The 15,258-nt window shown below is 35.8% G+C and overlaps 1 protein-coding gene across 8 annotated transcripts in view; it reads right to left on the bottom strand.

The window, feature by feature from the left end:
* Nucleotides 1-15,258, bottom strand: part of VPS13B (vacuolar protein sorting 13 homolog B) — a 604,787-nt gene that overhangs the window by 454,508 nt on the left and 135,021 nt on the right. For 7 of the 8 annotated variants that reach the window (XM_079796380.1, XM_079796377.1, XM_079796379.1 and 4 more), the window contains 2 exons: nucleotides 2,339-2,473; nucleotides 1,419-1,592 (listed from right to left, as the gene is read on the bottom strand). In XM_079796380.1, coding sequence (XP_079652506.1) covers nucleotides 1,419-1,592; nucleotides 2,339-2,473 — 309 coding nt within the window. Of the gene's footprint in view, nucleotides 1-1,418; nucleotides 1,593-2,338; nucleotides 2,474-15,258 lie in introns of those variants that run through there. The other variant, XR_013814943.1, reaches the window with a different exon arrangement.

Below are 15,258 nucleotides of genomic sequence, written 5' to 3'. Positions count from 1 at the left end.
CGATGCTCCAACCAACTGAGCCACCTGGCCAGGGTCCCCTCCAGTTTTGGGGAATGGAAGTTTTATTAGAACACAGTCACACCCATTTATTAAAATGCTGTCTATGGCTATTTTTTAATGTAACATCAAAACTGGATTGCTGAGATAGGTTATGGTCCACAAAGCCTAATAGTCATTTGGCCCTTTATTAAAATGTTTTCCAAACCCTGTCTTAAAAAATTGATAAAACCTTACCCATAACCACATTCTTAGTTTGGGCTTGGCCTCATCCTCACATTTTTTCCTTAGGATTCTACATCCATTCTCATCAGGCAGGTAAGTTCTTTTTGAGGAGTGTGTCTTTAGCAGCCTGTGGACAGTGGGTCCTCAGACTTACCTTTCAAATACTATATCCAGTTTCTAATGTGGATGCCATTCAGCTCTAAATGCTACTGTAACAAAATTCATCTTGCAAATGTTTTCTGTATCCCTGTGTATATGCACTTGTGCAACACTTTGAATATCTGAATATCCATTTATTCTCTGTCTAGTCAGTTAATTACAAATCTTTTCATGGTTTCTACTTTGAACTTAGTACAGTAATTTTTAACATATTTCCTGTAAGCTGTAATACCTGTTAATGTTAACAAAACTTTACTTTTAGGCAACTATTCTAAACCACTTCCTCACTTGGCCAATTAACTCTAAAGAAAATGTTCAGATCCCCTCTCCTTTTAAGAAATCTGTATACAGCTATCTTATTTCTAGCCTCACTGAGGTACCACCTTGGCTTTGTTAACCACATACTGCTGATATTGGTCTCAACTAACCACATCTTTTTTTCTGCAGTTTTTGTTGACCTTTCTTATATCTCCTCTCTACACAAAAGTTGTGGCTCTGCTATTATGGTGTTGAATAAAATGAAGCAGATTACAGGCAAAGTGCTTCTAGAGAAGAATATAACTCAAGAAATAAGATCTCGACCTGTGAGTTTTTTCTTGGTTCCACCATCAACATCTTTTCCTTCTTGCAAACCTACAGAAATCCCACACACCTAATTTTAATATGGCCAACTGTGGGTAACAAAGTACTACTAACCCATGAAAAGTGGTTTCTCTTTCCAGTGTTTTATATTACTTTTACTCTTTTCTACCTATTACTTGGTATATTTTAAAACTCAGTTGGATTTAGTAGTATGAATTCTAAGATTGCTATACATACAACTGAATTCTCTCTCATATAAAATAAAATCATTATTGCTTATACACATTGTTTATCAAAGATGATACAAAAATACTTCATTTGTATTTTTAAGGAGCACAACTGCAGAGAGTACAATGGACACAAAATGTTTTTTGTTTAAGTCTAATTTCAAAAGCCTTACTAAAAAAAAAAAAAAAAAAGGCAAGCTAAAAGAATAAAGATAAGTTTGTACTCACCAGAGTTGTGGCAGTAATCCATATACTGGGGAACTTGCACTGTGAAGGCTATCAAATCTGGAGCTAAGAGAGATTCCGGCTTCCTACTCTCATTGAGCCACTTGCTGCTATGAAGGTCTTTAGTGTCAGAAGGACCTTGAAGCAACGGAATCAATTTCTCTTTTCCACTCTCACCTGAATAGAAACATTAATGAAAAAAACATCTTATAAAATAAAATATAGGAGTAGCTTGAGGATGCTTATCTTAAAATATACTAACATTATAACATTTCAATTATATTTGGTAATTTTAGGTGTGCATGTAGTTATATTAAAAATTAAAAGCATGTTTAATTCTTTAAAAAATACATTTTCATATTTAGCTAATCAGTATAAAACATGTTTAGAAAAGGTTATAAAACATCTTGAACATACAATGCTTCAAATATTCAATGGAATCTGTACCTTATCTTTAAACTTACCTACAAATTTAGCTTGTACTGAAAAAAATTAAATGACAAATAATTTAAGGGAAATATTATGAAGTAAAGTACTGGTAGGAAAGAGAAGTCAATTACAGCCTTAAATTGAAAAACAACTGGATTTTCTACTTAATTTTATTATGCTAACAACATTTTAATTTAATTTTAATGTCATATATATCTGTACCTACTATTTTTCCCAAAAGTATAAGAATAAACTTTCCTTTAATTTTTCCTTTAACCATTCTTAAAACTTTTTCCTTAAATAAAACTTAATTTAAGTTAACAAGTATCATCCTGGCACAATTAATAAAAAAATTTAAGTAAAATAAAAAAATTTAAAACCTCTGATTCATAGGAACAATGAGTAAATTCTTGTTTCAGTAACGCTCCTTGTAAAACGTAAGGCCAATTCTCCTATACAGGCAATAAAGTTTTACACGGTCCAGCTGCACATACCTGGGGCTTTGGCACAAATTTTTATTGATCCCACGGTCCCAGAGGCACATTTGACCAATGATGTGCTGCAGTACTTCAATTCAACATTCTGGATTGAGCCCTCAAGAGTTGGCAGGGGATTCTTAGATTTCACACCTAATAAAAGAAAACTGCAAATGTACTAGCCGATTGAATTTAAATAATTTTTATACTCCTTCACTAAGGCATTTAAACTTAATTATACTTTAATTATCTACCTCAGATGTTCATACAGTATTTGCAGTAGGTTTCATAGTTTAGTGTTTAGGAGGTTAAAGGATGCAATTTTAAAATAAATGGTCTAAACTCTCATAACTATATTCACATAGTCAGTTCTTGATTAGTCAAGCTCAAGAAATAAAGTAAATAGTTTAAGCAAATATTTGTTTAAAAAACAGAAGATGTTAAAAATCATATTTGGCTTTATAATACAGGTAAGATTTTCAGTTTTGAAACAAATTTAACTTATGAATTTGGTTTCATTTAGGCAGAGACATTTAATTTAAACAGGAAACTTCCAGAGTAAATAGACCTCTTCAAATTATCTTGGTCAGGTAGGGTGAGGCAAGAGAAACAAAATAACTCGAAACAGCTCCAAAGTTAAAATGCAATAGCTTATAAACAAAATTAACATACGAAATGTACATAAAGGAAAAAGTATTCTATATCAATTAACCAAAAAAGTGAATATTAACATCTCTACTATGTGCTACTTGCTAAAGGGCATAAAAGCACAGAAGGGAATAATTACCATGAAGTAAATGATAGAGAAAACAATTCAAATGGGAGAAACTCATTTTGGCCCTGAAGGGTAGGTGAAATTAATCAGGCAGAGACACTTCAAGAACATTATTCTGACAATATTGCAGACCACTACAACGATAATGCTACTGATGAAGAACTCTAATCAACTAACATTTACTGAGGACTTATTTGTCATGTCGTTCTCTCATTTTATCCTCATAACAGGCCCATTATAAAAATGTTTATTATCCTCATTTGCAGATTGCTATTCAAGAGAATAAGAGGGTTTAAGTAATTTTTACTCAAAGTCCTATAGTTAATGAAAGTGTTTCAATACAACTTGATCCCATCACAGAAGACTTTACCAATCATTTTGCCGATATTCGCAAACATCTACCAACATAATTTCTCTTATTTTCCCTATTTCACATTTTGATCAAATGTATACTATCCTTCATATTTGAAACCCATTTAATCAGAACTACTATGAATAATTAAGAAAACAATAAAATTTCTATGATAAATATATTAAACACTAGAGGCCCAGGGCACAAATTCGTGCATGGGTGGGTTCCCGAGGGGGGGGGTGAGGAACGGGATGCTGTCGGCACTCCAGGCGGGCAGTGGGATGTCCTTGCCAGTCAGGGATCCGGATCCATCCTGCTGACATTCGAGCCAGTTGTCAAGAGCCAGCTGGTGGTTGCTTTTATATTGTTTTTTCCTTGAGGAGCATCTAGGGAGGGGAAGTGGCTGCACTGCCCAAGGCCAACTTCCAGGAGGCCAGCAGCACTGGTCCGTTGGTGCCTGACCTATTCTCCGGAGATTGGACCTGTAGGACTACGGAGGGAGTGAGTGGCTGCCACCAGGCTGGGGACGAGCAGGATGGGTCTCAGCTGAGCGACACTCCAACTATGGGAGGCACTGACCACCAGGGGGCAGCTCCTGTGTTGAGCGTCTGCCCCTTGGTGGTCAGCATGCATCATAGCGACAGATTGTTCTGGTTGTTCAGTCACTAAGGCTTTTATTTATATATATAATTTTGAAATATTTTTTCTCAAACTTTAGTGTGATCAATAAGCCCCATGATCCTCCAAGAATCTTCCTAAGATGTGGCCCAGGAATCTGCAGTTTAATTAATACACTATTTGATTTGAAAATGGTTAAAGGACAACAGGTTAAGAAATACCTTCTCACATACTAACCCCTACTTCAGCAGCAACTATTAATTTACTAATTTCTATTTGGCTATTATATAAACATGTATTGATTGGTTGTTATTTTCCAATATTCACCACCTGTGTTGTTTCCATTTGAAGTGATATTTATTATCCTCAGAACAGGTTTCTAAAATGTTGTGTATTGATGCATTTTTCTGATTTTATCATATTTTATCACATTTTTAAAACCTTATTAACAAAAACCTTAAGCAGCAGTATCTCAGAAAATTAAGTGATGTCAACAATATTTATATAAACATAGCAGTAACAGTAGTAGCAGTAGTAATAGTTATTATGGCACCTAACATGCGCTGAGTACTTACTAAGTGCATTCACTATGCCTAGTTTATTTATTCATCACTCCCTTCCCCAAAAAATGGAATAGTAATTATTACTGTTCCATTTACATATGGGAAAAACCAAGACTTAGAGAAATAAGGAAAGTGGCAAGGCCTGGATCACATCTGTCCTTATAAGAAAGGCAGCTGAGCTATCCTACATATTGAACATCATCTGCGGTTGCAGGAAGTTATAATCAGTGGGTAATTTACTCCAATCATTATGTTAGACGATGAGAAGGATACAAAATGGAATAATACCCTCCCCTAGCTCTCAAGTCTGCACAGTTAGACTCTTGTTTTGTGCTAATTTTTCAAAAAATATAAACAACCAAGATAGTGCTCAGTAGAGGAGAGCTCCTGAAAGATACTCTCAAGGGTTCCTGATGGTGTTCCGAACCGAAACAAAAAAATGAATGTTTCTGGAAAATGCAAAAGAAAAACAATATAAATAGGCTAATATAAATTTGTTTTCATATTATTTTATACAACTGCAGCTTTAACAGTTTACTAAAGTTTAGGACTCTACCATGAATAAAAAATGGTAGGTCTTTTAAAATATTTAATACATGTTATATGTAAGAAGATGCCTAAAACCTCTTCTAATAAAAATCTCATATTCTCATATACCTACACAAAAGCATCTTGGTTTAGACTAAAACTATCAAGAACTTAGTTCACATTTTATGTTCACTACATTTCTCAGATATTTTTAATTATGTATAATTTCTCTTTAAGAAAAGCCTTTTTATACTTTGTTTTTAATGCCACAAGCCTAGATTTTTAAAAAATATTATAGTTATATCTTTATAGACTTCAACAATGGAGAAAAGATGCTAGTAAAAAATAATCTTGGTGATGTAAACAATGGATTTTGGGTGATTATGATGTGTCAATGTAGGTTCATCAATTCTAACAAATGTACCACTCTGTGGGGGTTGCTGATACTGGGGGACGCTATGCAGAAGTGGGGGCAGAAGGTATATGGAAAATTTCTATACCTTCCCTCAATTTTGTTGTGAACTGCTTTAAAATTATCCTCCTATAATTATTACCTATAAGTTAAAAGATGAACTGATGACAATCACCTGTATACCTGTGTGGACGTAAAAGATTAAGGAGTCAAACCACATGTCAGTTCCCTCCTTGACCACTCCCAAAAGACTATTTTAAAAAAATTTAGGGCCCTAAACCACCAAAGAAATGAAAATAAGACAAGAGCTGAATGTGCAGCTCTAGAAGAGGCAAGAGCTAAAGGCAAAATTTTGGAAGATGGGTATTTGATGAACAAGTGGCAAAAATAATTTAGTAGAACAAAGAAAAGTGGCCACGGATAATTAAAGTAAGAAGCAAGTAGATCTGCAATAAGCCCTGGAAAGAGAATTAAAGGAACCAGGCAGTTGAGAGGACAAGAATGCAGATGAGGCCAAAAAGAGGAGGAGTGACTCAAATGACTACAGAGCCTTTCTCTTACCTCATGCAGGCGTGCAAATAAGAACTCACATTCATCCCGGTAAGAGACTGAAAGGTTCACTCTGGAGAGGTTAAACCCGAAGAATTTTGGACCAAAGGGACCATGCTAAAAAGGGAGATTGTCTAAAAATCTATATAGAGCATATGCATGGGATGAGAACTCTTTTTCTTTTAGTCCTAAGAACTATGAGTACCAGTCGCATAAACTCCAGAAAGCAAACAGAAGGATTTCTCTCTGAAAAGTGGCAAATTCAAGAAAAACAAAACAGAGATACTAATAAATGATTACCCACAAAAAATTAGTTAGTAAAAATAATCAAAAAGTATATATGGATTTTATTTAGAGGCAAATATCAAAGAATAAATGAAAAAATAACTGCCTCTAAAAAAAACAACGATGATGATAAGGGCCCAGAGGACTGCTCTTTTTACAAGCCTTATTATCCTATATAATAAAAGCTTAATATGCTATGTGTTTGGTCATCCCGTCGTCCGTTCAACCAATCAAAACGTAATATGCTAATGATATGCTAAGGACACTCAACCGCTTGCTATGACGAGCACTGACCACCAGAGGGCAGACGGTCAATGCAGGAGCTGCCCCTGGTGGTCACTGTGCTTCCACAGGGGGAGCGCTGCTCAGCCAGAAGCCGGGATCATGGCTGGCAAGCACAGCAGCAGTGGCAGGAGCCTCTCCACCTCCGCAGCAGTGGGACATCCCCCGAGGGCTCCCGGACTGCAAGAAGGCGCAGGCCGGGCTGAGGGCCCCCCGCCCCGAATGCATGAATTCCGTGCACCGGGCCTCTAATAATTTAATAAAATGGAATAAAAGGTCATTTAGGACACTCAAGCAAGCAGCACACACACTAGATACACAAAAATAATAAGACAGTGAACCAATCATAAAGAAAGAAGGAAGAGGTAAATTATTTTTTAAAATACAATAAAGCCCTGGCCAGTGTTGTTCAGTGGTTAGAGTTTCAGGCAGTGCGAGAAGACAACAAATGGATCCAACTGATGTGTTTCTCTCACATAGATGTCTGTCTGTCTGTCTGTCTGTCTCTCTCTCTCCACTTCCATTCCCCCCAAAAGTCAATGAAAAAATATCCTCCTCGGGCAAGGCAAATAGAACACAACAAACTTTAAAAAGATAGTGATTGTTTCGTTAACATTGTTTATAATAATGATTTCACTGTTTTTAACATGAAAAAGTAAATCCAGTGACATTCTAGGATTGAATTAAGCCAAATTATCAGGGTAAAAAAAAACACAACCTAATATTATCAACAGAATATAAAATATAACCATTGAACTATAATTAAATAGCATGAAATAAAAAGTAATCTCAAAAGTGTAGCTCACAGTGATATCTAGGTGACAGAATTAATCTTTAAATATTCACAAAGAACAAAACACGAAGTCTTACTTCCCACTGTTCCACCCTCACTTGCACCTCAGCAATCCCTGTGCATACTGCTATAATTACTAGCAGAAAGAGAACCAACAAGCATTTACTGACCAACATGTATCTACAGATCTGCTTCTCTCTTTACTTTTTTTTTAACATCAAGAATAGCAAATAAATATTAGACAACTAGACTCAGCTTCATATGGACAGAATGAGCAGAGATACCTTAGTTTAAATCCATACATTCTAGTACCTAGTTTATTACTTCTTTCTTTAAAATATGTTTTTATTGATTTTAGAGAGAGAAGAAGGGTCCTTAAAAGATAAGAGCTTAGAGAATCCAAATACCATATCCCAATTCCACACTTCTTGTCCCCACACCCTTCTTGGTGATTAAAAGCCAAGCCTACTGGTAACTGAGGTTGCTACAGCCCATTAGAATAGTCAAAGTTTAAGTACCTGCTTACCACTATTGTTTGTAGTTTCCTCCTTGGTTCAGACATCTTCTCCCCTTTCTTGAAGGTTCAACAAGTCACTTAGAATTAAATGTTATATACTATGTACCACGGGTGTTCACAGAGGAAAGGTTTTCATGCCACACTGCCAGGCACAGAAGTCATGCCATGCTATGTATATGTTTCTTAAGTAAATAAATGTAGCTAATAAATGAATTTTCTGCTCCCTACGATTTCATTCATGGTAGAGGAGGAAACAACAAGCACTTTTTTTTTTTTAGATAAAACACTGCAGAGTATGCAGAGATGTTATACACATTATGAACCCCAACATGTACTTAATACTGTGTTAGCTTCCTTGAAAGTGAGTACAAATCACTACCTACCTTACAGAGTAATCCTTAAGAGAGCATCTGGCATGTAAACATTCAGTAAATGTTAGCCAGCACATTCTCATTATCGGTACTATTACTACAAACAATACAACCTTGTATCAGGGAAGTTCAATTTACATACTTTAAGAAGTAATGAGGGAATTTACTGAACGATACACTAATCACTAGACCTTTATTCAGTATAAACTCTGCCATCAAATAGCTCTTAAATTTGTAGTTAAAACCTCTGTAGCTCAGTTTCCTCATCTAAAAAAAAAAGGAGTGGCTAGATTTGATTATGATAAAGATATCTTTTACTCTAGAATCGAGAGATTAGCAACAGAGGAAGGAGATTAAACACTACATAATGTGATATAGAAAAGTGGCTGTGAAGGAAAAAATCTTTTCATATACCATCAGTAATTTTTAAAGGCAAAAAAAAAAAAACTTGCACACACTAAATAAAGTACTTATGTTTTTGCACGTATGGTAAAAAAAAATATGAATTAAGTAAAGTCAGTGAATGACTTTAGTGAAAGATGAGAACAATTTAAGGAATAACTATTAATTTTGATATTGTAAGAATAACTTCTGAAACCTTTTAGATCTCTCCCTAGCTTCTCGATCTATAATGCTAGGTAAAGAATGGTAATTTTCTTTGTGATGCAAATAACAAAGTGATGTAACATTAGTTATTTTTTTCTATAAAGTTTTTAGTTGAAATAAAACATAACACCCAATTACTAATGAGTATCATTTAGTATTATCCGCATACATAAACTATGAAAAATAACACTACGGATAAGATATAAAAATAAAATGCTTAGGAAAAAAGTGCCTGCTTCTTGGATTAGGTAATTTCATAACATATGGGAAGGAAATATATGAAACTAAATGCTCAGTAATAACCACAGTGGAAATATCCAAACTATGCAAAAGTCATATTATATTAAACTAGGTATTCTGATAGCCAAAGTGGGGAACGGAGAGAGGATACCATCACTTTTGGTTACTGAATTAAAAATAAAACAACTATGTAGGCATTAGGGCAAAATGAAATGAGATCATTTAAAATTAACCACACACAGGAAGCCTAGCATCTATTTTAAAACGCCTTGTGGTTAAGATTTTTTTTTTTACGTGAATAAGGATGATAAATGACTAGTTGGCAAAGTAAAAGAGATCATAGTAAAGGGCAAAACTATCTTTTAATTTAAGGAAAATCGTGTGTGTGTATGGGTGTGCGCGCGCGCGCCCTTTAGTGCATGAGTGTGTATCGAGGGAGTTGATAAAGGGCACACCAAAATAAAAATAAATGCAATATTCACTCACTCTGCACAGGACAAGATCATTCTTCCTTCCATAGTTTAATTCATATTCTACCATAGGGCAATCTGACTCCCACCACAAGGTAAAACTGTCAAGCTAATTATCTGACCATTACGAAACCTTGACTCTGACATGCTATACTTTGACTGTAAGAACTCTGGCTGCATTCAACCAAGATTCAATCTTGCTACTTCGGTCACTGCATATAACTCTGGACTGTTTCTCACTGTGGAGGGTGATCATTGATAAGGACGCAAGTTTTTGCCTTTACCTAACTATGCATGATCATCTACTGTTGGTTCCTCATGCATGCACAAACTTTGACTCACATGTCTCATTCATTCCCTTGCTTATTCATTTACTTAACACTTAGGTATTTACTGTATAATACTGTACACCAAGCTCAGTCTGGGGTTGTGGGGTTAAGAAGAACAATTCAGGCTCTCCTCTCAAGAAATTCACAATCTACTGAGAGAAGTAACATTGGTCATTAAATCAATAACTACACAAATACGCACCTACTTGATAGTGTGAAAAATGCCAAAAAGTACAGAGTACTATGGAAACATAAAGAAGATAGGGACTGACTAGTCAGGGGAGTCTGAAAAAAATACTACCTAAACTATGACCAAGGAGTGAGCTCAAAGAAAACTAGGAGGAATGTTTCACAATCATGGAATACTGTCACCGCCTAAACACAATGTCACAACCAGGATAGCAAGCAGGTGGCTGGTGTAGACACCATTCACTCAAAGGGCCATATACCACCAAGTTTCATTTTCCTAAAGGTAATAATAATGGGTAAGATCACTGACTGCCTAATGCATAAAACCTGTTGGGGAAAGTAACTGTTATAAATGAAAGTCAATGTGGCCTTCTTTGACACTTTAACATGTTTCTATTTTAATAGTATAAAGAAATATTCACAGGGAGAAATCAAAGGTGTAATTTATAGAAACTTTCAAAATTTCATTGATAAATATACTCAGAGCTTAATGAATCACTTAATAAAGCATTCAGATATTTGTTCAATAAATACATGAATCAGTGAATGGTAGAGAATACAAAAGCAAACTCACATAAAAAGAAATGCAAGTGATAAAGGATATATGACAAAAGTTCAAATTTGCTATAACTAAAGTGAATGAAAGGAAAAGTAAAGCATGTACAATCTATATTATTTAATGTTGTTGAGGCTTTATTAAAACAGTCATTACCTACAAGTCATATTACATATTCATGGAATAATTTGGGAAATTAATACATGTTATATGTTATTTTTTAAAGTTTATTATCCATCGCTAAGTTATTCAGTCCTAGAAAATTAACTAAAAAAATAAAGAAAAAGAAAGAAAAATGCTTATAGCGATATAAATTACATCAGCAAATATCAGAAAACACTTTAACCGTCACAAGAGGAGAGTGGTACCTGTTACTTGATGTTTATGTAGAAGTACACAAAATGTATTTATTAACAAACTAGAGGCCCGATGCATGAAATTCCCTCTGGCTGCTGGTACCCGGGACACGGGCTTCCCTCCAACTGCCAGCAGCCGGCCGTGCCCCCTGCCCACACCAGCCTTGGCCTGGCGCTGCTCGCATCCACCACCACCCCCCCTCCTTTCACCCCCCACCCCACCATTGACTGCCCCACTGGCCACTAGCCTGGGCCTCCCTCTGCAGGGTGCTCATGGGGCAATGGTGGGGCCCCCCGACTAATCGCATCACACCCGCCTTGGCTGACTTGGCACCAGTGCATGTCATACCGTGGTCGTCCGGAAGGTCATCCGGACGGTCACGGTCGTTCTGCTGTTCAGTCATTTGATTGATTTGCATATTACGCTTTTATTATTATAGATGTTAAATCAAACAATGAAACATAAAATGCTATATGCAATACTGTCACAACTATGTGAAAACTACACATGGAGAAATATTAGAAACTTTTAGTATATAGAAATTTTCATTAATGTAGAAAAAGCGTTTTTGTAAAACTTCATATATACTCTAAAAATTGACTTACTAAATTTGGAGACTTAAATACCATCATAGAACAAAGTTTCACATTAAAAATAATGCTCTATAACCACTATAGGTAGAATCAGAGGGCAACAAAAACAAAAAACCCTGCTAATTTTGATATATGTGTGTGTGTGTGTGTGTGTGTGTGTGTGTGTGTGTGTCCAAACTTATAAATAAAATGAAAGATAAAAAGAGTTTAATATATAAAAATTTATAAATAACACTAACCTTTTTCAATAAATAATCCAAATATAAAAATAAAATTCTCTCTCTCTCTTATTTGACTTGGAGTGGTGGGCACAATTGCAATATACAGACAATGTATCGTAAAAAATGTATACTTCAAACATATGTATTTGTTGGTGTCAGCAAATACCTCATGGTATTTGACCAGCGTCACCCCAATAACTTTAATTTTTAAAACAAAGTGTTAAATAATAAAATAAAATAAAAGATATATGCAAGAAGAGTAAGACTCAAAATGGTAATGCACGCCATACATAAATTAAGCTCTAAATTATTTACAAATCAGGACAGATCATATCCCTAAAGAACAAATGCTGTTACTACTGCCAAATTCAGAGAAAGATGTCACGTCTTAGGTTTGGTTAAGCTATGTATGTATGTTTATATGCAATATATATACACGTACACAGACGCACGTGTGTGTGTGTGTGTGTGTGTGTGTGTGTGTGTGTTACATGTATGGTTAGCATTAACAAACAGAAGACTACTCAGGTCACATTATTCACCCTTATTCTAATCAAAAAGAAATTTTTAAAAAATTTTAAAAGACAACTTTTCTTAATTCTTTATAGAAATAAACTAGTTCCACTTTCAGAAAACAAAGACTTTTCCTTATTTCTCATGCTAATGACAACTAAAAACCCAACATTATATATAAACCAAAAATAAGAAGACACTGAAAGGCAGAAAGAAGAAGGCAGACAAGTTAGGGTCTTCAGGACTGAAACAAAGACACAGTGCTGAGGTGTCAAGGTTTGTTTTTTGCTTAACACATTGCGGACGGATCACGAGAATTCTCGTATTTTCTGTTCTAAGGCTTGTGTCCAATCACGAGAATTCTTTAAAAAGAGATTAACCAAAGGACTTGTATGCATGCATATAAGCCTAACCAACTGACACAGGCACCAGGGGGGTGAGGGCATGTGTGTGTGGGGGGTGGGGTGGGGGCAATGAGGGAATAAGGACACATAGGTAATACCTTAATCAATAAAGAAAAAAGATATTAGCTTGTAAGAACATGTAATAAATAACTTCAAAATGCAATGGGTATTTATTTTTAAAGCATGCCTTTAACATTTATGTAAAATGTTTTTTATACTCATTCAATAGAAACTTATTGGGTAAAGCTAGCAATAAAACTACTGGTCTGCAATGTGTATATCCCAGACTTAAAACTGAAGAAGCTAGCAAGCCTAGAAAAGCCTACAGGTACAGACATGAGGAGTCCCACAAAAGCTATTTCTCCCTAGCCCAAGGTCCTGAAGGGGCATCCCAGCAAGAGAAAACATTTTTAGACAATAAATTCTATTCTAGCCAAACAACACAGGAAAACCTGTGGTCCCACCCCCACCAACATCAACAAAGTTCAATGAGAAGTCTAGACTTCCACCTTCGACATGTTCTAACAAGGCACTCCAACACCCCCACTGGGTAGTATACAAAAAGGCTGAATAGGAAACCTGGAGTTCTAATCTGACCTGGCAATAGGAGGCATACCTCAGCCTTCCAGATGGCATGGTATCAAAGTGAAGAGTCAGGATTTTCCACCAACCCACAGCAATAACCAGTCCCTCACCACCACCACCCTGGTGTCAGCAAATACCTCATGGGGACCTGTAATGATGCAATCCAAACACTAAAATACAGGGAGGTATCAATGGTGGTCAAAATGAGAGTCATAATTCCCACCCTGGGTCAGAAATTAAAGGGACAGACCTCCCCCTTGGCTCTTGGATACCAGTGGAAGGTAAGTGGAAAACCTGGACTTCTAACCACACCTGGCAGTAACAAGGGTGCATGCATGTCCCCTTTCCCCTATTAAAGCATTATCATATGAAGCCAGATAAAACAGAAAGTTTAAGTAAGATCCAGAGTCTCAGAAAATAATATCCAAAATGTCTAGGGTTTCAATCAAAACAACTTATCATACCAAAATCAAGATCCCAAACTGAATAAAAAAGACAACTGATAGATACTACTGATATGGCAAAGATAGAACTATCTGACAAAGAATTCTGAACAGCCATCATAAAGATGTTTTAAAAGAGGCAATTACAAACATGCTTGAAACAAAAGAAAATAGATTTAGCAAAGAAATAGGAAGCTATAGTAAGAGAAGAAGAGGGAGAGGAATAGGAAGAAGATAACAAAGATGCCATAAAAAGAAACTAAACAGATATCTTAGAATTAGAAAATGCAATAAAAGAAAAAAGAAACTAAATGGATGGGTTCAATATAAGAATGGAGAAGACAAAGGAAAAAATTACTAAACTGGAAAATAGAACACTAGAAATTATCCAACCTGAACTATAGAAAAATGACAGAATCTCAGGGACCTGTCTGACTATACAAAAAATAGTTTTAAATTTTTATTTATTAATTTTAGAGGAGAGAGGGGGAGGGAGAGTGAGAGAGCCAGAGAGAACCACTTCCTGTTCCACTTATTTATGCATTCATTGGTTGCTTCTTGTCTGTGCCTTGACTGGGGACTGAACCCGCAACCTTGATATATCTGGACGACACTCTAACCAACCAAGCTACCTAGCCAGGGCACAAAAGATTTAACATTCATGTCATCAGAGTCCCCAAGGAAGTAAAAAGGAGTGGGGGAGGGAGGGGAGGCTGAAAAAGTACATGAAGAAATAAAGTAAAAAACTTCCCAAATTTGGCAGACATAAGCTTGAAGATTAAGAAGTTGAGCTAACTCCAGAGTACTCAAAATAAATAAAAATACATTACAGACAACCTTCTGAAAACTAAAACCCAAGAAAGAAATCTTCAAAAAAGCAAAAGAAAAAAATGACAACTTACCTACAGAAGAAAAACAATTTGATAGCAAATTTTTCATTGGAAACCATAAAATCCAGTAAGGAGTGGCACAACATTTTACAACTGCTGACAATATCCTTCAGGATTGAAAAGGAAAACTAGACATTCTCACATGAAGGAAAACTAAGAAAATTTGTAATTTTTTTAAAAGTATTAAACTTAGTGAAACTTTCAGGTTTGAAACTGTTAGTCTAAAAGGAATGAACTGAGGAGAAACCAAGATGGCGACATAGGTAAACACCTAAACTGCAGCCTCACACAACAATTTCAAAAATACAACTAAAAGACAAAACGGACATCATCCAGAACCACAGGAAAGCTGGCTGACTGAAACGCCTACAACTAGAAGGAAAGAGAAAACCACAAGGAAAATCAGAGGAGCTGTAAAAGCCTGAGGTATGGAGACACGGGCGGAGACACGGGCGTGCACGTGTGCGGGGAGGACGGAGCCAGAGAGGACGGGGCGG

Source organism: Cnephaeus nilssonii (genome assembly GCF_951640355.1).
Source record: "Cnephaeus nilssonii genome assembly, chromosome: 18".
In the NCBI taxonomy this organism is placed as follows: domain Eukaryota; kingdom Metazoa; phylum Chordata; class Mammalia; order Chiroptera; family Vespertilionidae; genus Cnephaeus; species Cnephaeus nilssonii.
The sequence above is the reverse complement of the archived record's forward strand: the minus strand, read 5'-3'. Positions and strand labels throughout refer to the sequence as shown.